Source organism: Cynocephalus volans, chromosome 11, assembly GCF_027409185.1.
Source record: "Cynocephalus volans isolate mCynVol1 chromosome 11, mCynVol1.pri, whole genome shotgun sequence".
NCBI classification, from domain to species: domain Eukaryota; kingdom Metazoa; phylum Chordata; class Mammalia; order Dermoptera; family Cynocephalidae; genus Cynocephalus; species Cynocephalus volans.
In genome coordinates this window covers 1,943,337-1,970,736 of record NC_084470.1, presented here as the reverse complement: position 1 = coordinate 1,970,736, position 27,400 = coordinate 1,943,337, and the positions used below count along the sequence as shown (strand labels likewise).

Here is a 27,400-nt window from a genome sequence, read left to right as displayed (position 1 = left end):
TTTAAATAATAAGAAAACAATCTTACCTATTTATCCTGTTACCATTTTTGGTATCTTTTACTTGTGTTGAGCTAGATTGACATATTCTAGTTGTCTGAAAGACTTCCTTTAACTTTTCTTTTAGGGCAGATCTCCTGGTCATGAAATCTTTACTTTGCTGCTTTTTTTTTTTTTTTTTCAACTGGCTGGTAAAGGGATTCAAACCCTTGACCTTGGTTTTATCAGCACCATGGTTTAACCAAGTGAGCTAACTGTCTAGCCCTGCCTTCATTTTTGAAAATTGTATTTGCTGTATGTAGAATTGTAAATTGACAGTATTTTTCTTTAAGAATTTAAAAGATGGTGCTTGACTGTCTTGTTGCTTGCATTTTTCCTTGAGGCATCTGTTCACATACCTACCCTTTGTTTCTCGTACTTAACGTATTATTTCTCTGGTTGTTAAGATTTTCTCTTTATTGCAGATTTTGAGCAATATGATTATATTATGCACCTTACTATAGCTTTCTTTATCTCTCTTGTATTTGGGATTCATTGAAATTTTTGGATCTCTGGGTTTATAATTTTCATCAGTTAGGAAAATTTTTGGCCATTATTTTTTTCAAATTTTTTTTTACTTCCCCTTCTCCATTTAGGCAATCTCATTACATGTATATTGGGCTGCTTGAAATAGTCTTATGGTTCACAGATCCAGTGTTGATTTTTGTTTTTCATTTAATTTGGGATGGTTGGTATTTCTGTGCCTTCAAGGTCACTAGTTTTTTTTCTGCAGTAGCTCATCTGTTGGTAATCTTATCTAGTGTATTTTTCATCTCAGACATTGTAGTTTTCATATCTAAAAGTTTAATTTGAATCTTTTGAGTACTTTTTGTGTCATTAGTTAACATATTTCCTCTTTTTTTTTTTTTCACTTCCTCAGCATGTGCATTGCAGTTGTAGTAACTGCCTTAGTGTCTCCACCTACTAGTTCTGTTATCTATGTCAGTTACAATTGATGGTTTTTTTCTCCCCATTTTGGGGTTGTATTCTCTTGCTTCTTTGCATGCCTGGCAGTTTTCATCTAGATGCCAGGCTTTGCGAATTTTACCTTGTGAAGTACTGGACATTTTTTTATTCCTATACATATTTTTGAGCTTTTTTTTCTGTAATGCAGTTAATTTACTTAGAAATAGGTTAATCCTTTTGGGTCTTGCTTTTAAGATTTGTTAGGAACTAAAATAGTGGTTAGTTTATGACTAATGTGGCTCCACTACTGAAGCAAACCCTTCTATGTTGTCTACCTGATACCTCATGACTTACGAGGTTCTCACTCTGTCTGGGAGCAGGAACTATTTCTTGTTTGTCTACACTCTGGGGATTGTTCCGTTTAATCGTTTCAGATGGTCTATTTCTGGCTTCAGGGGGTTTTCTTATATGCATGCACTAATTCGTAGTGAGCTGAAGGTGCAAGGGGGTCCCTCTACCATGGCTAGAGCCCTGACTCTGTGTTGCTCTCTCCCCACCAAACCCTGACCTGCAAATTCTGGCCACCTTTGTCTTCCTATGCTCCTACTCTGCCCGCACAACTCAGGGAGTCTGCTGTGTGCCTTCTGGATTCTCCCTCCCTGTGCCATAGCCTGACACTCCCTCAGGGTCATAAGCTGTGGCAGTCGTAGGGTTTGCCTCATTTGTTTCCTGTCTCTCAGGGATCAGTGTCCTTTGTTGCCTGTCATCCAGTGTCTTAAAAATCATTACTTCATAGATTTTGCCGTTTTAAAATTTTGAGGTTCCTTAATTATTGTTATTATTATTATTATTACTAGTACTACTACTACTGTAAAAACCAAAAACATGAAATCTACCCTCTTAACAATTCTTCAAAGGCAGTGTTGTTAACTACATGCATGTTGTTCAGTCAGTATATCTTGAGACTTTTCATCTTGCATACCTGAGACTATACCCACTGGGCAACAATTCCTCATTTCTCCCTCCAGCCCCTGGTAGTCACGATTCTCCTTTCTGCTTCTGAGTTTGACTACTTTAGCTGTTTCATGTAGCTGGAATCATGCAGTATTTGTCTTCTGTGACTAGCTTCATTTAGCATGTCCTTGAGGTTCATTCATGTTGTAGCATGTAATAGGATTTCTTACTTAAGGCTGAATAATACTCCATTGTATGTATATATCACATTTTCTTTATCCATTCATCCATTAATGTACATTTAGGTTGTTTCCACTTCCTGACTATTATGAATAATGCTGCAATAGACCTGGAAGTGCAAATATCTCTTTGAGGTCTCGTTTTCAATTTTTTTTTTATAAATACCCAGAAATGGAATTGCTTGATCATGTAGTAGTTCTATTTTTAATCTTGTAAGGAACCTCCCTACTGTTTTGGCTGTGCCATTTTACATCCTCACCAACAGTGCATAAGGGTTCCAGTTTTTCTGCATCCTTACCAATACTTGTTATTTCTGGTTTTGTTTTTATAATGGCCATTCTAACAGATGTGAGGTGGTGTCTCATTGTTTTGATTTACATTTCCCTGATGATTAGTGACGTTGAGCATCTTTTCAAATACAGTCATGTGCCGCATAAGGACATTTTGATCAATGACAGTCTGCATATATGATGGTGATCCCGTAAGATTATAATACCATATTTTTATTGTACCTTTTCTATGTTTAGATCCACAAGTACTTACTACTATGTCACAGTTGCCTTCAGTATTCAGTACAGTAACATGCTCTACAGGTTTGTAGCCTAGCAGCAGTAGGCTGTATGCACTGTGTAGCCCAGGGGTACAGTAGAATATACCATCTAGGTTTGTGTAAATATACTCTGTGATGTTCATATAAGGACAAAATTGCCTGACAGTGCATTTCTCAGAACAGACCCCTGTTGTTATATGACATATGACTGAACTTGTTGGCAATTTGTGTGTCTTCCTTGGAGAAATGTTTATTGAAGACTTTTATCTTTTTTTTATTTTTCATGTTATATACTTTCGTTAGAAAGTTTTATTTTTTTAAATTTATTTTTATTTATTTTTTTAAAGTTTATTTATTTATTTATTTTTTTAATTTTATTTTGTCGATATACATTGCGGCTGATTATTGCTCCCCATCACCGAAACCTCCCTCCCTTCTCCCTCCCCCCCTCCCCCACAACAATGTCCTTTCTGTTTGCTTATCGTATCAACTTCAAGTAATTGTGGTTGTTATATCTTCATCTCCCCCCCGTTTTTTTTTTTTTTGTGTGTGTGTGTGTGTGTGTGTGTGTGTGAATTTATATATTAATTTTTAGCTCCCACCAATAAGTGAGAACATGTGGTATTTCTCTTTCTGTGCCTGACTCGTTTCACTTAATATAATTCTCTCAAGGTCCATGCATGTTGTTGCAAATGGCAGTATTTCATTCGTTTTTATAGCTGAGTAGTATTCCATTGTGTAGATGTACCACATTTTCCGGATCCACTCATTTGATGATGGACATTTGGGCTGGTTCCAACTCTTGGCTATTGTAAAGAGTGCTGCAGTGAACACTGGGGAACAGGTATACCTTTGACTTGATGATTTCCATTCCTCTGGGTATATTCCCAGCAGTGGGATAGCTGGGTCCTATGGTAGATCTATCTGCAATTGTTTGAGGAACCTCCATACCATTTTCCATAGAGGCTGCACCATTTTGCAGTCCCACCAACAATGTATGAGAGTTCCTTTTTCTCCGCAACCTCGCCAGCATTTATCGTTCAGAGTCTTTTGGATTTTAGCCATCCTAACTGGGGTTAGATGGTATCTCAGTGTGGTTTGATTTGCATTTCCCGGATGCTGAGTGATGTTGAGCATTTTTTCATATGTCTGTTGGCCATTTGTATATCTTCCTTAGAGAAATGCCTGTTTAGCTCTTTTGCCCATTTTTTAATTGGGTTGCTTGTGTTTTTCTTGTAAAGTTGTTTCAGTTCCTTATATATTCTGGATATTAATCCTTTGTCAGATGTATATTTTGCAAATATTTTCTCCCACTCTGCTGGTTGTCTTTTAACTCTGTTAATTGTTTCTTTTGCTGTACAGAAGCTTTTTAGTTTGATATAATCCCATTTTTTTATTTTTCCTTTGGTTACCCATGCTTTTGGGGTTGTATTCATGAAGTCTGTGCCCAGTCCTATTTCCTGAAGTGTTTCTCCTATGTTTTCTTTAAGAAGGTTTATTGTTTCAGGGTGTATATTTAAATCCTTAGTCCATTTTGAGTTGATTTTAGTATATGGTGAGAGGTATGGGTCTAGTTTCATTCTCCTACATATGGATATCCAGTTATCCCAGCACCATTTGCTGAAGAGGCAGTCCCTTCCCCAGTGAATAGGCTTGGTGCCTTTGTCAAAGATCAGATGGCAATAAGTGTGTGGGTTGATTTCTGGATTCTCTATTCTATTCCATTGATCAGTGTGTCCGTTTTTATGCCAGCACCATACTGCTTTGGTTATTATAGCTTTGTAGTATAGCTTAAAGTCGGGTAGTGTTATGCCTCCACCTTTATTTTTTTTGCTCAGCATTGCTTTGGCTATTCGTGGTCTTTTATTATTTCATATAAATGTCTGGATAGTTCTTTCCATTTCTGAGAAAAATGTCTTTGGAATTTTGAATGGGATTGCATTGAATTTGTATATCACTTTGGATAGTATGGACATTTTTACTATGTTGATTCTTCCAATCCAAGAGCATGGGATATCTTTCCATCTTCTTGTATGCTCTCTAATTTCTCTCAGCAGTGGTTTGTAGTTCTCATTATAGAGATTTTTCACGTCCTTGGTTAACTCAATACCTAAGTATTTTATTTTTTTGGTGGATATTGTAAATGGGCAGGCTTTCTTGATTTCTTGTTCTGCATGTTCACTATTGGAGAAAAGAAATGCTACTGATTTTTGTGTGTTGATTTTGTATCCTGCTACTCTGCTGAAATCATTTATCAATTCCAAGAGTTTTCTTGTAGAGGTTTTAGGCTGTTCGATATATAGGATCATGTCATATGCAAACAGGGACAGTTTGACTTCTTTTCCAATCTGGATGCCCTTTATTTCCTTCTCTTCTCTGATTGCTCTGGCTAGTACTTCCAACACTTTGTTGAATAGGAGTGGTGAGAGTGGGCATCCTTGTCTAGTTCCTTTTCTTAAAGGAAAAGCTTTCAGCTTTTCCCCATTCAGGATGATATTTGTAGTGGGTTTGTCATATATGGCTTTAATTATGTTGAGATACTTTCCCTTTATACCTAACTTATACAGGGTCTTTGTCATGAATGAGTGCTGAATTTTATCAAATGCTTTTTCAGCATCTATAGAGATGATCATATGGTCCTTGTGTTTGACTTTATTAATATGGTTTATCACATTTATTGATTTGTGTATGTTGAACCAACCTTGCATCCCTGGGATGAATCCCACTTGATCGTGGTGAATAATTTTACATATGTGTTGCTGTATTCTGTTTGCTAGTATTTTAGTGAGGATTTTTGCATCTATATTCATCAAGGATATCGGCCTGTAGTTTTCTTTTTTGGTTATATCTTTACCTGGTTTTGGTATCAGGATGATGTTTGCTTCATAGAATGAGTTTGGGAGATTTGCATCCGTTTCAGTCTTTTGGAATAGTTTGTAAAGAATCGGTGTCAATTCCTCTTTGAATGTTTGGTAAAATTCTGCTGTGAATCCATCTGGTCCTGGGCTTTTCTTTGTTGGGAGCCTTCTGATAACAGCGTCAATCTCCTTTATTGTTATTGGTCTGTTCAGATTTTCTACGTTTTCATGGTTCAGTTTTGGGAGCTTGTGTGTGTCCAGAAATTTATCCATTTCCTCCAGATTTTCAAATTTATTGGCGCATAGTTGTTTATAGTAGTCTCGAATGATTCCTTGTATTTCAGATCAATCAGTTGTAATATTGCCTATTTCATTTCTAATTTTTGTTATTTGAAACTTCTCTCTTCTTTTTTTTGTTAGCCATGCGAATGGTTTGTCAATTTTATTTATCTTTTCAAAAGAAGAACTTTTTGATACATTGATCTTTTGTATTTTTTTTTTTTGGTTTAATTTCATTCAGTTCTGCTCTGATCTTAATGATTTCTTTCCGTCTGCTAACTTTAGGTTTGGATTGTTCTTGATTTTCTAGTTCTTTATGGTGAAGTGTTAGGTTGTTCACTTCCCATCTTTCCATTCTTCTGAGGTGAGCATTTAATGCAATAAATTTCCCTCTTAATACTGCTTTTGCAGTATCCCACCGGTTTTTTTATGATGTATCATTATTTTCGTTAGTTTCAATAAATTTTTTGATTTCCTGCTTGATTTCTTTTTGGACCCATATGTCATTCAGTAGAATGCTGTTTAATTTCCATGTGTTTGTATAGTTTCCAGATTTTCGTTTGTTATTAATTTCTAGTTTTAATCCATTGTGGTCTGAGAAGATACATGGGATAATTCCAATTTTTTTGAATTTATTGAGACTTTATTTGTGACCTAATATGTGATCTATCCTGGAGAATGATCCGTGTGCTGATGAGAAGAATAAATATCCTGAGGTTGTTGGACGTAATGTTCTGTAGATATCTGCCAATTCCAATTGGTCTAGAGTATTGTTTAGATCATGTGTTTCTCTACTGATTCTTTGCCTAGACGATCTGTCTAATATTGACAGTGGGGTGTTCAGGTCCCCTGCTATTATGGTATTAGTGTCTATTTCCTTCTTTAGGTCTAATAGAGTTTGTTTTATAAATCTGGCTGCTCCAACATTGGGTGCATACATATTTATGATTGTTATGTCTTCTTGATGCATCAGTCCTTTTATCATTAAGTAGTGTCCCTCATTGTCTCTTTTTATGGTTTTTAGTTTAAAGCCTATTTTGTCAGATATAAGAATAGCTACTCCAGCTCGTTTTTCTTTTCTATTTGCATGGTAAATCTTTTTCCATCCTTTCACTCTTAGTCTATGTGAATCTTTATGGGTGAGGTAGGTCTCTTGTAGGCAGCATATAGTTGGGTCCTCCTTTTTAATACAGTCAGCCAGTCTGTGTCTTTTGATTGGGGAATTTAAGCCTTTTACATTAAGAGTTGTTATTGAATGATGTTGATTTATTCCTAGCATTTTATTGGTTGTTAGGTTGTCTTAGGTGTCTTTTGTTCCTTGCTTTCTGATTTAGTGTTTGGTTTCTGTGTTTGTTGGTTTCTTAGGTTTTAGATAGCATTTTTGTTTGTTTGTTTACTCTTCAGTAGTAGTTATTTTTCAGGAACGAAACCCAGTACTCCCTTGAGGATTTCTTGTAAGGGTGGTCTTGTGGTAGTGATCTCCCGCAGTTTTTGTTTGTCTGAGAAATATACTATTTGCCCTTCATTTCGGAAGGATAGCCTTGCAGGGTAGAGTATTCTTGGCTGCCAATCTTTGTCTTTTAGTATTTTGAATATATCATCCCATTCCTTTCTAGCTTTTTTTAGGGTTTGTGATGAAAAGTGTGATGGTAGCCTGATTGGGACTCCCTTATAGGTGATTTGACGCTTCTCTCTTGCAGCTTTTTAGATTCTCTCTTTGTCTCTTTGTTTTGCCAATTTGACTATAACATGTCTTGGAGAAGGGCTTTTTGGGTTGAATACGTTTGGAGATCTTTGAGCTTCCTAGATCTGAAGATCTGTGTTTTTTCCTATACCTGGGAAGTTTTCTGCCACTATTTTGTTGAATATATTTTCAATGCAATCTCCGTTTTCCTCCCCTTGTGGAATACCCATGACTCGGATATTTGATTGCTTAAGGTTGTCTGATATCTCTCTGAGATTTTCTTCAATGTCTTTAATTCTTTTTTCTTTCTTTTTTTATCTGCTTGTGTTATTTCAAACAGCCCATCTTCAAGTTCAGAGGTTCTCTCTTCAACTTCGACAAGCCTGCTGGTTAAACTCTCTGTTGTGTTTTTTATTTCGCTGAATAACTTCTTCAGTTCGGCAAGTTCTCCTACATTTTTTTTCAGGACATTGATTTCCTTGTACATTTCCTCCTTCAGGTCCTGTACACATTTCCTCATTTCATCATGATGTCTAGCTGAGTTTTCTTGTATCTCATTCAGTTTCCTTAGAATTATCACTCGAAATTCCTTGTCAGTCATTTCAAGGGCTTCTTGTTCTATAGGATCTAGTGTTTGAGATTTATTAACCTTTGGTGGTGTACTTTCTTGATTTTTTGTATTTCTGGTATCTTTTTTTTGATGTTTATTCATTGTGGCAGGGCATTTCACAGTCCACCGGTTTGAGACTATTGACTAACTAAGATGTTGCTGTGGTTGCCGATTTGGTATGGCTCCCTCCGTGACTGCTCAGTTGGCCTCTAGTGCCTTGTGTGTGTGGTTGCATTGGGTCTTGGGCCTCTCCTGGGAGCCACCTTTCTGGTCAGCTTGGTCTCTGCTGGGCTGCTGGATCACGGGGCGGTACCGCAGGGTGTGTGGTCTCTGCTGAGCTTCCACTTCCCGTGCAGGACCTCTCCCTGTTCCGTGCGCTCTAGCCTGGGCTGCTGGATCACGCAGTGACGGCCCCACAGGGTGTGTGGTTTCTGTCGAGTCTCCGCCTCCCTAGCCGGACGTCTCCCCGCTCTGTGCACACTGGGCTGGGCTGGGACGTGTCTTCTGCAGCACTCATCTATCAGCTGGGCCTTCAAGACCCTGCTCAGCACCACCTCGCCCAGGAAGTCTACCAGGTTTCTTCTAGGCGCAGACGACTGGTCGCTCTGGGTGCCTTTGTAGCACTGTGTAGATCTTTCTCGGGACTTATCACCTTCCTCCTGGTATTGTGGTTGTTTGTGTACTTGTCTTATCTCCCACACCAGAACGTGAGCTCCTTGGGGGAGGAACCCGCAGCACATGGTTCACCTTTGAATCCCCCTGGCATGGACTGACTCCGGTGCCCGCCCGCAGTCAGCTCTCCGGCAGGTTCAAGGGAACTCGGGAACTATCCGACCACACTATTCCTCACCAGAAATTGGGTAGGCGTTTTTCCACACTGGTGGCTGCAGAGATGGTATCTGCCTCCCGGTAACAGGAATTTTACCGGGGGCTGGAGCCCAGGGTGCGGTGGTGTGACAGTCGGCCCAGCCTGTACTTCCTTGCCTTCCCGATGCTGGCCAGGGACGCTGGCCAGGGACGCCCCATGCCAACAGCCCTGCCAGAGAACCGCGGAGGGAGTGGTAGGGGAGGCCGGCCCGTAGGCCCCGGGAAGCCCCGCGCTGGGGCAAGCAAGTGGGAAGGCTCAGTGAGGAGACGAGCCGGGCAAGGAGGAAAGGCTGGGGTGAGCCGGGCCGGAGCCGCCACCACCTGAGTAAATGGAGGCAGCCCCAGGGCCGGTGAGTGGCCCGGTTGGGCAGGCAGCAGCCGGGCAGGCCTCCGCCCCCTAAGCAGGGCCAGGCCAGGGGTCACTTACGGGGCTGTGCCGGGCCGGGCCGCTCCCTCTCTGCCTCTGCGTTGTCGCCATCCCTGTCCCTGGCCGCCGCCGCCTCTGGCTGCTCACTCGGTCCCGCGGTGCGGCTCGGGAGCTCCCAGGAATTTTCTTTTATGCTGGCCTGAAATCTCGAATCCTGAATAGGGCAGCTGGCCGCCTTCAGCGCGGCCCCGGCCTCCGGGATCCTGGCAGCATCAACAGCGGCCCGGTGCCGTGTTCCCTGTTTAGAGACTCGCTTTTACAGCTAAGAAACAGTTCTTTTCCTGCTTCATACTTCAAAGCTGTTGCCTGTAAACAAGGCAGCCTCTCCTGCCAAGGGCAAAGTGGCAGTCAGCCCCCACGACTGGCCACCAGCAGTGGTCCTCCCTTATATTTTAACCATGTTCTTTCATTTTCAAACTAATTTCTTATTTTGGTTCTCTTTTGGACATCACAACAAAGTTCTGAGGTTGGTAGAGCATGTACTAATATCTCAGTGGATAGCTGTGGAAAGGTTCTGGGACAGCTGAATCTGGCGTGGACGTCACGCGGCTTCTGCTCATGGCAGAAAGCCTATCTATTTTTTAAGAGGGGTATTTGTGTTTTTCTGCTATGCTCATCAGGGTTATTGGCCTACAGTTTTCTTGTAGTGTCTTTCTGGATTTGTTATCAAGGTTAATGCTGGCCTCATAAAATGTGTTTGGAAGTGTTTCCCCCTCTTCAGTTTTTTTGGAAGACTTTGAGGATTGGCATTAATTCTTAAAATGTTTGGTAAGATTTTCCAGCAAAGCCATTTGGTCTTGGGCTTTTCTTTGTTAAGAGGTTTAGGTTTACTGTTTTAATCTCTTTACTAGTTGGACATCTGTTCAGATTTTCTATTTCTTCATGATTCAGTCTTGATAGGTTGTATGTTTCTAGGAATTTATTCATATTGTGTAGGTTATCTCATTTGTTGGTGTATAATTGTTTATAGTAGTCTCTTATAACCTATTTTGCTTGTTTTTTTAGTTTTTTCTGGCAAGAGACTAAATGTGGTTAATGTTACGCAAACTTGGCCAGAAGCAGAAGTTCCCATTCAGATTGATTTTAGTCAATTTATTTATTTTGTGTGCAACATTAGACCATATTTCTAAGAGGAAAAAGTATACAGAAAGTTATACTCAGAAATTGTCATTTCTCCCCATTTCTTCCACCACATTCTCTCCACCTTTCTTTTCATTTTCTACCTATTATTCGTAAATAACAAATCTTTTCAGTCTTCTGATTTACCCATTTAGTTGTGTTTTGGGGGGGTATACTAATCAATGTTACATAGATATTTCTTATATCCCTTCTTCTTTACATGAAAGATAGTCTTTTGCACTTTGATATTTTTTTGTTTAACAGCCTATCCTGGATACCACTCCATATCAGTTCATAGAGATTTTTTTCATTCTTTTTTGTTGTTTCATAGTGTTTTGTGGATGTGCCATAGGTAATTCAACCACTCTCCTACATCTGGACGTTTAGGTTGTTTCCTATATTTTGCATGTACAAGCAATGTTGCAATGCATAATCTGGTACATTCATATTTTTCTATTGTTTGAATTTCATGAATTCTAGCTTGCCTTGGGAATTACTGCACTCGAGAATTTAGTTCACCTTGGGAATTCTGGCTCACCTTGGGAATTTTTATGTAGAATATAAAATGCTACTTTAAATCTAAATAATACACGCCTAAGATTTCACTTTCTCGTGGGAAGCATTTTTTTTTTCCCACTCCAAACTTGGGAATAAACAAATGCCTATCAACTTGTAGAGAAGGTAGGTGGAGTATTCTTCACCACTGAGTCTGTTTGGTCTGCTGTAACAAAAATACTATGGATCAGGTGGCTTAAAGAACAGAAAGGTTTTTCTCACAGTTCTGGAGGCTAGGAAGTTCAAGGTCAAGGTGCTGGCAGATTTGGTTCATGGTAAAGTTTCTCTTCCTGGTTTGCAAGCAAAAGCTTTTTTGCTATATGCTCATGTGGCAGAGAGAGAGAGATCATTTCTCTTGTGTCCCTTCTTGTAAAGGCACTAATCCCATTTGTGAGGATATTCCACTCTCATGTTCTAATTACCTCCCAAAGGCCACACCACCAAATATCATCACACGGGATTACAGTTTCAACATATGAATTTTGGGAGATGCAAATTTTCAGTCCATAGCACTGAATATGGTTTTTGAGGACTCCAGCTTTATGCATGAGTCTCCAGTCCGACTTCTTACCTTGCATAGACCCAATGCCTTTTCTGCTGCATTCCTCTTTATATAATACAAGCACATAGTTGTAATCCAAATCTATAGAACTCCTTAAAGATATGTTTTCTTCTAATTAATGTTTAAGTTTTTTTAAACTCACCTCTTTTTTTCTGGCACCATGAAAGTTCCTTCTCTTTCTCATAAATTCAATTATTCCTGTCTAAAAAACATTTTTAAGTCTTTTATTAGGGAATTTGGAGAGGAAGGATTTTCATGTTTATTTAGTCCACTAATTTTGCGGGATAACTTGCACGGATGCTCTATCCACATACCCCATACCTCGTTAGAGGAGTTACCCTGCAGGAAAATTCCAGAGCCACTTAGTGAGAAATTAATTTGATTCCAGAGGCAGCGTTTTGGCACACAAAACATTTAGTTTTGCCTCAAGAAAATTTGCCATGTCCAAAATTTGAAAAATCAACAGTTAAGGAGAAAAATGGCTTGTGATAACTGAAATGGAAGGGGGTTAGCTGTGTAATTTTTGAAACGTACCATTCATATAAAATATAAATGTTGATTGTGTTTAATTATTTCATTTTCTATCATATGCATTTTAGGCACTAATTCTAAAGAGAAATAAAATTCAAAGATTGGGCGTATCTGAACTCAACTTTTGGGTAAGGTTCAACATTTTTTACAGTTTCTTTTCTTTTTAATGCCTCTAATATTTCTTTTCTCTTTTTATTATTATTAGCATATTCATTATTACAAATCATGATTTTTCTTTATGACCTTTACTCTACCTGTCCCTCCCCAAACCCCTTCCCACCCTCCCCCCATCTCTAATAATGTTAGGTTTGTTCTTTCCTTCTGAAAGTTCACTGAATTGCTGTGTTCTTTTCTTTCGTTCTTTTCTTTCTTTCTTTCTTTCTTTCTTTCTTTCTTTCTTTCTTTCTTTCTTTCTTTCTTTCTTTCTTTCTTTCTTTCCTTTCCTTTTCTTTCCTTTTCTTTCTTTCTCTTTCTCTTTCTTTCCTTCTTCCTTAGCACCCTGTTATAAGTGAGAACATGTAGTATTTCTCTTTCCTAGTTTGGCTTATTTCACTTAACATCATTTTCTCCATACTCATCCGTGTTTTTGCATATGGCAGGATTTCATTCTTTTTTATGGCTGAGTAGTATTCCATTGTGTATATATACAACATTCACTTTATCCAGTTGTCTGTTGATGGACACTTAGCTTGGTTCTGTATTTTGGCTATTGAAAGTAGAGCTACTATGAACATGGGAGTTCAGGTATCCCTTCAACATGATGATATCCATTCCTTTGGATATATACCCAGTAGTGGGATTGCTCGATCATATGCTAGCTCCATCTGTAGTTGTTTGAGAAACCTCCGTACTGTTTTCCATAAAGGCTGTGCTAGTTTACAGTCCAACCAACAGTGTAGGAGAGTTGCCCTTTCCCCACATCCTTGCCAGCATTTGTTGTTCTCGGTCTTCTTAATAATGGCCAGTCTAACTGAGGTGAGATAATATCTCAGTGTGGTTTTGATTTGCATTTCTTTGATGACTAGGGATGCTGAGCATTTTTGCATGTACCTGTTGGCCATTTGTATGTCTTCCTTTGAAAAGTGTCTATTCATCTCCTTTGCCCATTTTTTAATTGGATTTTTGTTTTTTTACTTTATAGTTGTTTGAGTTCTTTGTATGTTCTGGATGTTTATCCCTTGTCAGATGTATAGTTTGCAAATATTTTCTCCCATTCCATAGGTTGTCTTTCTGCTCTTTTGATTGTTTGCTGTGCAGAAGCTTTTTAGTTTGATATGATCTCATTTATTTATTTTTTCTTTTGTTGGTTGTGCTTTTGGGGTCTTATTCATAAAGCCTTTGCCCAGTCCTATTACCTGGAGTGTTTCCCCTGTATTTTCCTTTAGTAATTTTATGGTTTCAGGCCTTATATTTAAGTCTTTAATCCATTTTGAGTTGACTTTGGTATATGGTGAGAGGTCCAGTTTCATTTTTCATTTTTCTGCAAATGGGTGTCCAATTTTCCCAACACCATTTATCAAAGAGACAGTCTTTTCCCCAATGTATATTCTTGCTGCCTTTGTTAAAGATCAGTTGGCTGTACATGTGTGGGTTGATTCCCATGTTTTCTGTTCTATTCCATTGATCCAAGTGTCTGTTTTTATGCCAGTGCCATGCTGTTTTGGTTACAATAGCTTTATAATATAATTCGAAGTTGGGTAGTGTTATGCCTCCAGCTTTATTTTTTTTGCTTAGGATTGCTTTGGCTATTCGGGGTCTTTTGTTGTTTCATATGAATATTTGGATTGTTTCTTCTATTTCTGTGAAGAATGTCATTGGTATTTTGATGGAGATTGCATTCTATCTGTAGATTGCTTTGGGTAGAATGGACATTTCCACAATGTGAATTCTTCCCATCCAAGAGCATGGTGTGTCTTTCCACCTTTTTATGTCCTCTTTAATTTCTTTCCATAGTGTTTTGTAGTTCTCATTGTAGAGATCTTTCACATTCTTTGTTAAATTGATACCTAGGTTTTTTTTTTTTTTGCAGCTATTGTGAATGGGCTTTCTTTCTTGATTTCATTTTCTGCTTGTTTTTTATTGGAATATAGATATGCTATTGTTTTGGGTTTTGATTTTTTATCCTGTAACATTACTGAAATTGATAATCAGCTGTAAGAGTTTTTTGGTAGAGCCTATAAGTTTTTCTATATATAAGATCATGTTGTCAGCAAACAAGGACAGTTTGACATCATCCTCTCCAATTTGGATGCCCTTTATTTCTTTCTCTTGCCTAATTGCTCTGGCTAGAACTTCCAACAGTATGTTAAATAGGAGTGGTAATAGTGGTCATCCTTGTCTTCTTCCTGTTCTTAAGGGAAAAGCTGAAAGCTATTTTTCTATTCAGGATGATATTGGCAATTGGTTTGTCATAAATGGCTTTTATTGTATTGATATAATTTCCTTCTATACTTAATTTGTTGAGAGTCTTAATCATGAAGGGATGTTAAATTTTGTCAAATGCTTTTCCTGCATTGGCTGAGATAATCACATGGTGTTTGTCCTTGGTTTTGTTGATGTGGTGTATCACATTTATTGACTTGCTATGTTGAACCAACCTTGAGTCCCTGGGATGAATTTCACTTGATCATGGTGTATAATTTTTTTGATGTGTTTCTGTAATCTGATTGCTAGTATTTTTTTGAGGGTTTTTGCATCTATTTTCATCATGTATATTGGCCTGTAGTTTTCTCTTTTTGTTGTGTTTTTATCTGGTTTTGGTATCAGGTTGATGCTGGCTTCATAGAATGAGTTTGGGAGAATGGCTTCTGTTTCAGTTTTTTGGAAAAGTTTGAAGAGAAGTGGTATTAATTCTTCTTTAAAGGTTTGATAATATTCAGCTGTAAAGCCATCCAGTCCTGGGCTTTTCTTGGTTGGAAGATTTCTGATTACTGTTTCAATCTCCGTTTGTTATTGATTTGTTCAGTTTTTCTATTTCTTCTTGGTATAGTCTTGGTAGTTTCTGTGTTTCCAGAAATTTATCCATTTCCTCCAGGTTTTTGTATTTGTTGGTATACAGTTCTTTATAATAATCTCTAGTAATTCTTTGTATTTCTGTGGTGTCAGTCATAATGTCTCCCTTTTCATTTCTGATTTCTGTTATTTGGGTCTTCTTTCTTCATTTTATTGTTAACCTAGCTAATGGTTTATCTATTTTATTTATCTTCTTCAAAAACCAACTTCTTGTTTCGTTGATCTTTTCTGTCATTTTTTGGAGTCTCCATTTCATTTATTTCTGCCCTGATCTTAATTATTTCTTTTCATCTACTACTTTTAGGATTGGATTGTTGTTGTTTTTCTAGTTCTTTGAGGTGTAGTGTTAGGTCGTTTATTTGAAGTATTTCTATTCTTTTGATGTGAGCATTTATTGCAATAGACTTCCCTCTTAGTACTGCTTTTGCAGTATCCCAGAGGTTTAGATATGATGTATCTTTATTTTTGATAGTGTAAAGAAATTTTTTGATTCCCTATTTAATTTCTTCTTTGGCCAATAGGTCATTGAGGAGTGTGTTGTTTAGTTTCCATGCACTTGAGTAGTTTCTAGAATTTTCCTTGTTATTGATTTCCAGTTTTAGTCCATTATGGTCAGAAAAGATACTAGGAATGACTTTGGTTTTTTTTTTTTAAATTTGCTGAGACCTAACATATGGTCTGTTCTGGAGAATGTTCCATGTGCTGATAAGAAGAATGTATAATCTCTAGTTGTTGGATGAAATGTTCTGTAGATGTCTGCCAGGTCCAGTTGGTCTAAGGTTTAGATTAAATCCTGTGTTTTTTTGTTGATTTGTTGCCTGGGAAGATCTGTCCAATGCTGAGAGAGGGGTGTTCAGGTCTCCCACTCTTATTGTGTTATGGTCTATCTCTCTTTTTTAGGTCTAAGAGTGTTTTGTTTACATATCTGGGTGCTCCAGTGTTGGGTGCATACATATTTATGACTATTATGTCTTCTAACTGTGTAGATCCCTTTACTATCATATAATGCCCTTCTTTGCCTCTTTTTATGATTTTGTTTTCAAGTCTATTTTATCCCATATAAGAATAACTACTTCTGCTTGGTTTTGGTTTCCATTTGCATGGTATATATTTTTCTATCTGTTCACTTTTAATTTGTGTGTATCTTCATAGGTGAGGTGGGTCTCATGAGGACAGCATATAGTTGGGTCTAGCTTCTTAATCCAGTCAGTCAATCTGTGTCTTTTGAATGGGGAGTTTAATCCATTTCCATTTAGGGTGCTTATTTATAAGTATTACTTTACTCCTGTCATTATATTGCTTTTAGTTTAGATGTTTTAAATATTATGTGTTCCTTTCTTCCCCTATTGTTTTTCATCTTTGATGTTAGTTGGATTTTTGAGGTGACATGATTTAGTTTCTCTCTCTTCTCATTAAAATTTTGGTTTTAAGAGTAAGCTTTGATCTTTCTTGTAAATCCATGATAGTTATCATTTTTCAGATTCTGGATGCAGGACTCCTTTGAGAATTTCTTGCAGGGCTTGTCGTGAGGTAGTGAACTCCCATATTTTTTGTTTGTCTGGGAAATATACCATTTCTCTCTCATTTCTGAAGGATAACCTTGTTGTGTATAGAATTCTTGGCTGGCAATTTTTTCTTTTAGTCTTTTGAATATATCATCCCATTTACTTCTGGCCTGTAAGCTTTCAGTTAAGAAGTCTGCTGTTAGTCTGATGGGGGCTCCCTTATAGATGCCTTGGTGTTTTTCTCTTCTTACTTTTAGAATTCTCTTTTTGTCTTTGAGTTTTGCCAGTTTGACAATAATTTTTCTTGGAGAGGATCTTTTTGGATTGCATCTGTTTGGGGATCTTTGGGCTTCCCAGAGGTCTGCATCTCTCACTATACCCGTAAAGTTTTCTGTTATTACTTCCTTGGATAGGTTTTCAATTCCTTTTCCTTTCTTCTCCCCTTCTGGAATACCCATGATTTGAATGTTTGTGCACTTGAGGTCGTCTGCTAGCTCTCTTAAATTTTCTTCATTTAAAAAATTTTTTTTCCTTTTTTTTTTTTTTTGTCTGCCTGGGTTATTTCAAAAATGCCATCTTCAAGGTCTGAAATTTTTTCTTCTGCTTCCTTTAGTCTGCTGTTGAAGCTTTCTGTTCTGGTTTTTATTTCATTGAGTGAATCCTTCATTTCTAGGAGTTTGGTTAAATTCTTTTTTAAGGTACTAATCTCTTTGTAAATTTCTTTCTTCATGTCCTGGATATTTTTTCTTGTTTCATTGTGTTCTCTAATTAATTCTTCTCTTTCCTATTTGAGTTTTCTTGAGATCAGTGCTCAGAATTCCTTTTCACACATCTCAAGGGTTTCCTGCTCTATGGGATCTTGTTCTTGAGAATTAGCATATTCCATTGGTGATGTCATGTCTTCTTGTTTATTTGTAGATCTAGTATTTTTTCATTGATGTTTAGTCTTCTGGTAGGACACTTGTTTCTTCCATTATCCTCCAGTGGGCTATGAGGAGAAAGACTTCTTCCTCTATTTGTAGGCTCTTCTGGTGACTCTTCTTATATCAGTGCAGTTGAATGTGTGGTGGACTGCTTTGGCTCCTGTTCAGTTGTTAAGCGGGCCCCTCTGGTGCTCAGGCATGCCTGGCGAGGCCCACCGCTGCATCGGGGGTCAGCCACATGGGAGACCGTGCTCATCTGGTCAACCACTTGGTCAGTGTGAGACCCCTCTGGGGCTCAGGTGGGAGCCTACGCTTACCTTGGCATTGGCTAGGTCAGTGTGCAATCCCTCGGGCTTGGGCAGGAGCCTGTGCCACCTGGATACCTGCTTGTTTCAACACAGTTTCTTTAAACTCTACTTTATTTCTATACACTGAATATAGATAATATACATAAAACTATAATGATTTTTATTTAATAAGTATTATAAATAGCTAATATCTAAGGTAGGAAATAGTCCTTAGCAGAGACTACAGTTCATTTTCAGTAAATTGGTTTGTTTATTTCAGCATTACTCTCGGGACATTCTTACTTTACTTTTCATTCTGCTATATTCATACAACCTTGCTTTTTAAATTTCTTTTTATTTGCCTTTAGTTTCTCTCTTTAGCTTCATTAACCTTACCTTCAAAATAACTCAGTTGTTTGTTCTTTTCAAATTTTCCCCTATTCTTTCCTCTGCATCTATATGTCTTTCCTTCTGCTTCAACTTTTGACTCTATTATTTCTGCCCTTTTAATATTTTCTTCTATGATCTCCCAGCCTCTTCTTATTTCATCTCAGCCACTACCTAATTTGGGGGGGCTTCTTCCCCAATACACAAATGGATGATGGCCCATGTTACTGCTGTGTTAGTCGATTTTGTTTTCAAGTAAAATAAGTTATTAGGTAGGCAATGCAACTACTAATTCTCTTAATATCAGACAGATAACATTCATTCTTTTTCTCTGGTTCTTTGATGTACTACTACTAAAAAATAAAATCTGCCATATTGAAGAGCTATATGTTTACATATTATATATTGAGAGGGTAAAACTGGAAAAGTTATGGCAAGATCAGGAGGAGGAGAGGTAGATTTCTACTTAGATTCTAGAAGAATAAAATGGAAAGAGATGCCAGTTTCTCCTTGCTGGAGGCATTCTCCCATTTCTTATGGTAAAAATGTAGAAAATTTTGTCAATTAAGTTGTTGGATGGCAAAAACCTTTAATACAAGGGTACTTCAAAAAGTTCGTGGACATATAAAACTAAAATATAATACAAATTTTTACTTCAGAAAAACTGGACAATTTAATAATGCAAATCAAAAGAAAGTAGAAATTTCATTTTCAGACTATTGTAAAATGACAATAAATAGAAAAGTGCCCCTGGACATTTAGTGAATTCTGCCAAAGCCGTACTCAGGGGAAGATGTATTGTCTTAAACTATATTTTCTATTTCATTTTCAGTAGAGTACTGGAAAGAATAAGAACTGACCTTTCAACTCAAGAATATCAAATAAAAAAATCTAAGCAGAGAAATGTTGAGTTATAATAAATGTTCTGTGTATATTTATGTTTTAAAATGGACATGATTTATATGATTAGTCCCTTACAGAAAGGAAAGACAAATTGTAGTAGTCATCTAAATAAACAACACAAAAGATAATCTGGCTTTTTATACCTTCTTTTTTTTAAAGTTAATATATTTATTAATATTTTTTAAAATTCTATGATGTTGCAGAGCAGTTCAGGGAGAGGGAGAGAGGGGAAGGAGGAAGGATTGAAGCCTTTGGCAACACCCTCATCCCTGCAGGGGAGACCAGGAGCTTTCAGTGGTGTCTTGGTCATTACTTGTCTGGGTGCAGATGTCAGGTGGGTGTGGCTGAAGCCCTCTTCCCCTGCACTGCTCGAGCTTGGGAGCCTGGGGTGCTTCCTGTGGTGGCTCAGTTGTGATTGCTGGGCTGGTTGTCGGTGTCTTGTGAGGCATGGCCAAGGCCCTCAGCCCCCCACCACCCTGGTTTGGGAGAGCCCTGGGTGCTTCCTGCAGCAGCTTGGTAGTTGTCACTGGGCTGGTTGTGGATATTGGGGGTCATGGCCAAGCCATCAGCCCCTCACTGCCCTGGCCCAGGAGTGCCTGAGCACGTCCTGCAGTGTCTCGGTAGTCATTGCTAGGCTGGTTGCAGGTGTCGGCGGGGGGCATGGCTGAGGCCGAGGTCCCCCATTGCCCCAGCTTGGAAGAGCACTGGGCACTTCCTGCACTGGTTGCGAGTGTTGGGAGGGGCTTGTCTGAGCCCTCGGCACCCTGCTGCCCCAGCTTGGGGAGCCCAGGTGCTTCCCGTGGCAGCTCAGTGGTCATGGCTATGCTGGTTGTGGGTATTGGGGGGGCATGGTAGAGGCCTTTGGACCCCCACTGCCCTGGCTTGGGAGAGTCTGAGGTGCTACCTTTGGTGGCTCAGTGGTCATTGCTGGGCTGGTTGCAGGTGTCGGGGGGCATGGCTGAGGCCCCCAGCCCTCTTTCATCCCTGGCTTGGTAGCCCAGGGAAATTCATTCTTTCTAGGTTTTGTATGTTTTCTGTGGTGATGTGAGACCTTTGCTAGTTAATATCAAACTTTGTCTCTGTTCTGGGTTATTTTGTATTTTCTTTCAGTTCTGTGTTGGATTATTTGCTGCTCCCACCACTTAAAATCTGCACTGGAACTAATTTTGTCCTTTGCTTACTTCTAAAAGAGGGGAACTTCCTGTGAGGACCAGCACTTGAGCTCTGTGGTTGAGCTAAATTGCTGCTTTGCTGCTGATTCTGTGGGGAAGGCTTTTTGTGCAGCTCAGGTTTTAATGGTTGACTATAGGTATTTCTGGCTCTTGTGAGATCCAGTACACCTGGATTGTGTAGAAAATCCGGTCTGGGCCTGAGTCTTTTCAGCAAACTGCAGCCCCTGCAGTTCTGTATTCCTGACCGGTCTCCACTGAGTGGTCTTGCACTGATTGGGGGGCAGATCAGCTGTCCTTGTTATGCCCCAGTGTTCTCCCAGTGGCCCATCTCCCCCAGTGCCCACACTCCAAACACTTCCCATGGGGTAGGCCATGTGCTGGTCCCTTGTGATGACTCACTGACCTCTGAGTGGCTCCTTTTTTTCAGTTGTTGTGGCTCTTCGCTCCTATGTGGGTCCATCGGAACCCTATTAGTAGAATTGCCAGCCTGGGGGCCACCAAGGCCCTCTTCTCCCCTGCTGCCTCCAAGCAACTCCATCTGAAGGGCACAGCTGTGGCTTTTGCCAGCTCCTGCTCCGTGTGTTCACCAGGGCCAGGCTTGAAATGGCCGGGGCTCAAAATGCTCGGAGTGGTTCTTTCTTTCTCTCATCATGGTTTCTCCCACCTTCATGCACTCCATAAGTCTCTCCTCCCCTGATCTCTAGCAGCCCCAACTTGGCTGTCGTTGGGTTTTAATAGTTGTTAATTGGTTGATTTTTGAAAGAGAGTGACACTGGTGACTGACTATTTCACCATCTTGACTAGAACCTCCCAGGAAATATTTCTTGAATTTAGTAATTCATTCAACACATTTTCTGAGCAACCACTATATGCCAGGTATTCCTCTGGGGATATATTGATGAACAAGTCAGAAAAATATCTGGACTTTCAAACATACTATGGTTCTGTCCACCCTGAGGACTCGGTGTACCTCAGCACGTACATCCATAGTGCCATCTTCAACCTCGAGTACTTGCTGAATGGATAAGTGCAGCCCCTCAGAGGGCAGGTACCCGCCTCCACCCAGCTCTGCTGCCCACGGATGGCTGACAGCCGCCCGTGGCTTGCTAACTTTTTTTTATACCTTCTTTATAGAAGACAGTGAGAAAGGAAAAAATCTGTTTTATTATTCCAAGTAATTTTTTTTGTGCCTGTGGAATAAAGATATGTTGTATATCTTACTCCATCATAATTGATAAATTTGAAAATAAGGAAATTCTTTTTACATTGAATGGCAGTAAAATAAGACATAGAAAAATTGTCATTTATGATTGATCAAAATCTAACTTTAATATTATTTACCACAACATGGTAAGTTGGAAGAAAAATTCTCCATTTTTTAGCCTACCTACAATATTAAGTATTGCTAATTTTTACTTCCTACATGTCCTTAACAAAGATAAGTATTTGTTACATAGAATCTGAACAAGGTACTTTTATATCTAAGTAATTCACTTCAGGGTTTCCTTCAGTAGGAACAAATTCGTTGCTTAGTGGGAGACTCTGATTTTTGGTAGCAAGATAATTATTGAACTGAACTCATGCTAATTTACAGAGGGGAACTTTGTGTGAGTCATAGGCATGAGAATCCTTACAATAATGGAAACAGAGCCTCAGTGGTAATCTAAAGCTCAGTCCTAAGGCCAGATAAATATAATATGAGAAATGATATTCTTACTCGTGAACATAGATTTAAAATTTCACCTAGATTAAAATCATTCCATGACAAAAATATAAAAGATTAGCAAGTGAAGAATAGCCATATATATGAAAAAGATACTCCATTGTGATTAAATTGGGTTTATCCTAGGAAGGCAAAGATGTTTCTGGAAAATTTATAAATATAAACTATCCCACTGATAAAGAGAAAAAATATCATCCGATTAAATGCAGAAAGTAAAGTTAACATTGAACACCTATTTATGATAAAAACTCTTAGCACAATAAAAATAGCAGGGAGTTTTCTCAGTCCAGTGAAATTCTTCAGCATTTATTGCTTTTACCAATGAGATATTTGGAGTGTTCCATTTAAAATAAAAATGAAAATAAATATGCTTTTTCACATTTTATTAAAGGTCTAAGCTAGCATGCTAAAGCAAGAACAGTAAATAATAGGAAAAGGAAAGAAATGAAATGGGAAAAGAAAAATTCATTTTAGTATTATTTAAATAGAAAACAAAAGAATTTACAGACAAATTATTAAGGATTATAAAAATTCAATAACATGGCTAGATATAAGATTGTTATTAAAAATTCAATTCAATTTCTTTTCTCTGGAAATAAACAGAAAACATTTTTTGAAAATATGCCTTATAAGGAAGAAAAAATACTTAGTAACTGAATAAATCTAGCAAAATACGTAAAATATTTGTATGGGAAATGTTTTCAAAACTTTTCAAGAAATTAAAAAATTCCAAATAAATTGAAAAGTACCATGTTTATGTGTTAGAAGACTGCATATAATGCCAATTCTCCCCAGTTGCAATTCCAGCTAGATTTCATTGCAGGCCACTTTCTAGTAAATGATGCTGGAATAATTCATTGTGCGGGAAAACTCACATTATACACAAGTGTCAGTTCCAGACTTAGCCATTGTGAATGTTTTCAAGCTGCATCATTTGTCCTTTTAACATGTCTTTATAACTCTTTGAGTACTTTTCTTACATTCTGGTTCAACAAGATACTCTAGGTTTATCTTGTATTTCCTTGCCCAAGCCCTGGAATGAGCTATTTCTCCAAGGATTATTGGTTTCTTTAGTGGAGAATGGTGTTTAACCAACCAAGACCTGAGTGGTAGGTGTTCTCATTGCTACCAGTATTTTCTTACTTCTAGGCGTTTTCATTGCATGTACATGTGTGTATGTGTATGCACATGTGTGTGTGTATATGTATGAAATCATGATTTTATAACTATACCTCCAATTCCAGTTTAATGCTATAGAAAGGCAGACTGGCTAGGGACTCTAGAACTCAAAAAATACCAGAACAGGCTGTCATCTTCTGAAACGCAATCTAGTGGCAGAAGGAAATCCAGGCCCAGCATCTCCAGGTCCTCCACCCAGTAGCAGAAATCTGCCTCAGTAAACACTTTTGTTACTGGAACACTGGCAGAGATTGAGCAGGAGCCCTACAAGCATCGGGAAGCACAGATGGGGGACAGGACTCAGAGAGTGGGTCCAAGGAAATACCTCATCACATGGGTCTGGCATCTACTATACCCTACCTAGCAACAGTGGGCTGCCAGGGAAGCTGCCCACACCGGTGGCACCAGCAGGGATAAAACAGGAGCCCTGCCAACAGGAGACAAACCAGGGCAGAGCTTTCTGCTCCCCACAAACCTGGTATCTCCCTCCTCTACCTAGTAGCAACAGCACTCAAAAGAACATTCTTCACCCCCAGGCAGCACAAATAGGGACTGAATGGAGTACCAGCAGCACTAGGTACGTTGAGCTGACCAGAATAGCACTGCAAAGCCTCTGAAAACTGAATTTTCATTGTAACTGTAATACACAATGTAGGCCAGGACTTGCATACTAAACCTGTACAAAGTAACTGTCTGCTAAAATAGAAATATTTAAATAGAATGCACAGGCTCTAACATAATACCCAAAATGTACTGGACCCAATAGAAAGCCATTCAATAGGCCAGAATAAAGAAAATAACAACTTGAATGAGAAAAAGCAATCAACAGCTGTCAATGCTGGAGTGAACAGGATGTTAGGATTATCCAACAAGGATTTTAAAGCAGTCATTATAAAAGTATTTCAGTGAGCAATTTTAAATATTCTGGAAGCAAATGAGAAGATTTTAAAATCTCCCCCCAAAATAGAAATTCTTAAACAATAAATGATAGTTTGGGAATTAAAGAACCGAGAAATAAAATAACTGAGATTTAAAAGTCAGTGAATGGGCTTGATAGCAGAATGACCATGACAGAGGAAGCAATCAGTGCACTTGAAGATGAGTAGAAATTACCTAATGAGAGAAAATAGACTGGAAAGAGATGACAGAAACTCAAGGACCCATGAGGCAGTGACAAAAGATCTAACTCATCAAAATTCCAGAAGGAGCAGAAAAAGAGAATAGGGCTGAAAAGTATTTGAAGACGTAATGGCTGAAAACTTCCCATATTTGGCAAAAGACATAAACCTACAGAGTCAAGAATCTGAGCGAATCCCAATTAGGATAGAACCAATGAAACTCATACACAGATTGCTATGGTTTGAATGTCTCTCCAAGCTCATGTTGGAACTTAACCTGCAATATGGTGGTGAAAGGTGGGGCCTCTTAAGAGGTGATTTGATCACAAGGACTGTGCCCTCATGAATGGATTGATCCATTCATGAAGTAATGGCATGGTGGTTAAATGGGTTGTCCTGGGTATGTTTCTGATGGCTTTATAAGGAGAGCAAGTGAGAAGGTTAGTTCTGTTGCTCATGCCATTCTCACCATGTGACACCCTGTGCTGCTATAGAGTGTCACCACCCAGAACAAGGCCCCCACCCCATGCACCCTGTGGACTGTGGACTTCCTAGTCTCCAAAACTGTAAGAAATAAATTTTATTTCTTTATAAATTACCCAGTTTCAGGTGTGCTGTTATAAGCAACAGAAATGGACTAATACAGGATACATCATGCTTACACTTCTGAAAAATAAGATAAAGGAAAATATCTTGAGAGCAGAGAAATGACACATTATAGGGCAAAACTGATTTGAATTACAGCAGACTTCTCATCTGGAAATATGGAGGCCAGAAGGACATGGCACAACATTTGTCAAATGCTGAAAGAAATGTCAGCTGAGAACTACATATCCAGTGAGAGTATCTTTTAGAAATGATGGAGAAATAAAGACATTCTCAGGGGAAGGATAGCTAAGAGAATTTGTGGCTAGCAGAGAAGTATTTAAAGAATGGTCAGTTAAAGTTCTTGAAACAGAAAGAAAATGATGAAAGAAGGAATCTTAGAATATCAGGAAGAAACAGAACAACAAAATGGATACACATAGGGGTACATAACAGATTATTCTCAGCATTTTTCATACACTTTCTTTTGGTTTATTTTCTTATTATTAGATTTTTTAGGCAAAAATTTAATTCATTTCTTTTCACTCTTTCATTTTTTATTGGCATAAGTTTGTAAGGTCCTGAGTTTACTTCTAATCATTGCTTTAAATGCCTCCTTTAATTTTTAATATGAAATGTTGTTAGCCTGGTACTCTCTTGCCACCCTATTACTTTTCATCTTTCTGAATCTTTTGAGGATGTCTTCTCTGTATAGCATAGGTTGGGTCTTGCTTTGCTTTAGCTAGATAATTTTAAAATATTTGTTATACATTTTCTGTATATTTTATTTACTTTGTTTCTCTACATGTTTTTCTACACAATTCTATTTTTAACTTTCTTTTATATTTAGGAAGGTTAATATTATTTCCTCAACTGTTGCATACTTGAAACTTTTCTATACCATTAATACTTGAATGACAGATTGGCTAGAATATAATGTGCTTGGTTGACAACTTTCTTGAGTTTATTGGAAGTGGTTCTACACTGTTGCCTTACTTTGTAGATTTCTTTTAACAGGTCCGATGCTAGCCAAAGTCCCTTGCCCAAATATGTTATGCGACTTTTGTGCTTAGAGGTTCTGAGGAACTTTACTTTTAATAATTTACTAGAATATGTCTTGAGTTAGTTTACTTCCTATTTTCCTAGTACCTAGTGGGTCCTCTCCAAATGTATATTCGGGTCCTGTTTTATTTCTAGAAAAAAATTTTTTGGATTGTAATTTAAATACTAGTTCTATTCATTAATTTGGTTTTCTTTTTCAGGTACTCCAATTATGTTTCTATCTTCCATTTCTACCACTTCCCCGATCCTTTATTTCTTTCTCTGATCTCATTTTCATGCTTTTTAAAAAATTTTTATTTTATTTTACTTCTCAAAATACAATGTACTTGATTTTCATGCCCCTTTATCATTTTCATTCTTTATAGTTGTTTTTCTACCTTTACTTCAATGTGCTTATTAAATTTTTGTTTGAGACATCTTGTGGTTTAGTCTTCATCTTTCAACAATATAGTCCTTTTCTTCCATTTCTTATCCGTTTGATAACTTTTTTTGATTTCTGGTTTTGTGCATTTCTGCTTAGTTTTTAAATTTCTCATTTCAGTTGCTTTTTTATATCTGTTAATAGTTGTTTGAGGATTTCTTTTAATTTAATTGAAATGTATTGATTGTATATGTTTATGGGGTACAGAGTTATATTTCAATACGTGTATCCAATGTGTAGTGGTCAAATCAGGGTAGTTAGCAAATTAATCACAAAAAAATATCATTTCTTTGTGATGAGAACATTTGAGCTCCTCTTTTCTAGCCGTTTCATAACATACAGTAAATTGTTACAGATGCCTAGCACTATTGTATACCAATAGAACTTATTTTTCCTATCTAGCTGTAATTTTGTGTCCTTTAAACAACCTCTCACTATCCCCTTTCCTCCTACCGCTTTCCAGCTTCCAGTAACCACAGTTCTACTCTCTACTTCTAAAAGTTCAGCTTGTTTTTTTTAGCTCCCGCATATGAGTGAGAGCATGTGATATTTACCTTTCTGTGCCAGACTTATTTCACTTAACGTAACAATTGGGCTCATTCATGTTGCCAGAAATGACAGGATTTTATTCTTTGCTGTGGCTGAGTAGTATTCCATTGTGTATTTATACCACATTTTCTTTATTCACATTGTGTATTTATACCACATTTTCTTTATTCACTTATCTGTCAGCAGACACCTGGGTTGGTTCCATGTCTTGGCTATTGTGAATAGTGCTGCAGTAAACATGGGGGTGCAGATATCTCTGTTATGCTAATTTTGCTCCTTTGGGTAAATACTGAGCAGTGGGATTGCCAGATCATGTAGTGGTTCTGTTTGTAGTTTCCTGAGGAATCTCCATACTGACTACTAATTGACATTCCCAATAACAGTGTATAAGAGTTC

At 38.1% G+C, this 27,400-nt stretch overlaps 1 protein-coding gene across 1 annotated transcript in view; it reads left to right on the top strand.

The window, feature by feature from the left end:
• Positions 1-27,400, top strand: part of DPY19L2 (dpy-19 like 2) — a 141,068-nt gene that overhangs the window by 52,327 nt on the left and 61,341 nt on the right. Inside the window, exon 12 of the mRNA XM_063114522.1 lies at positions 12,247-12,306. Coding sequence (XP_062970592.1) covers positions 12,247-12,306 — 60 coding nt within the window. The remainder of the gene's footprint in view (positions 1-12,246; positions 12,307-27,400) is intronic.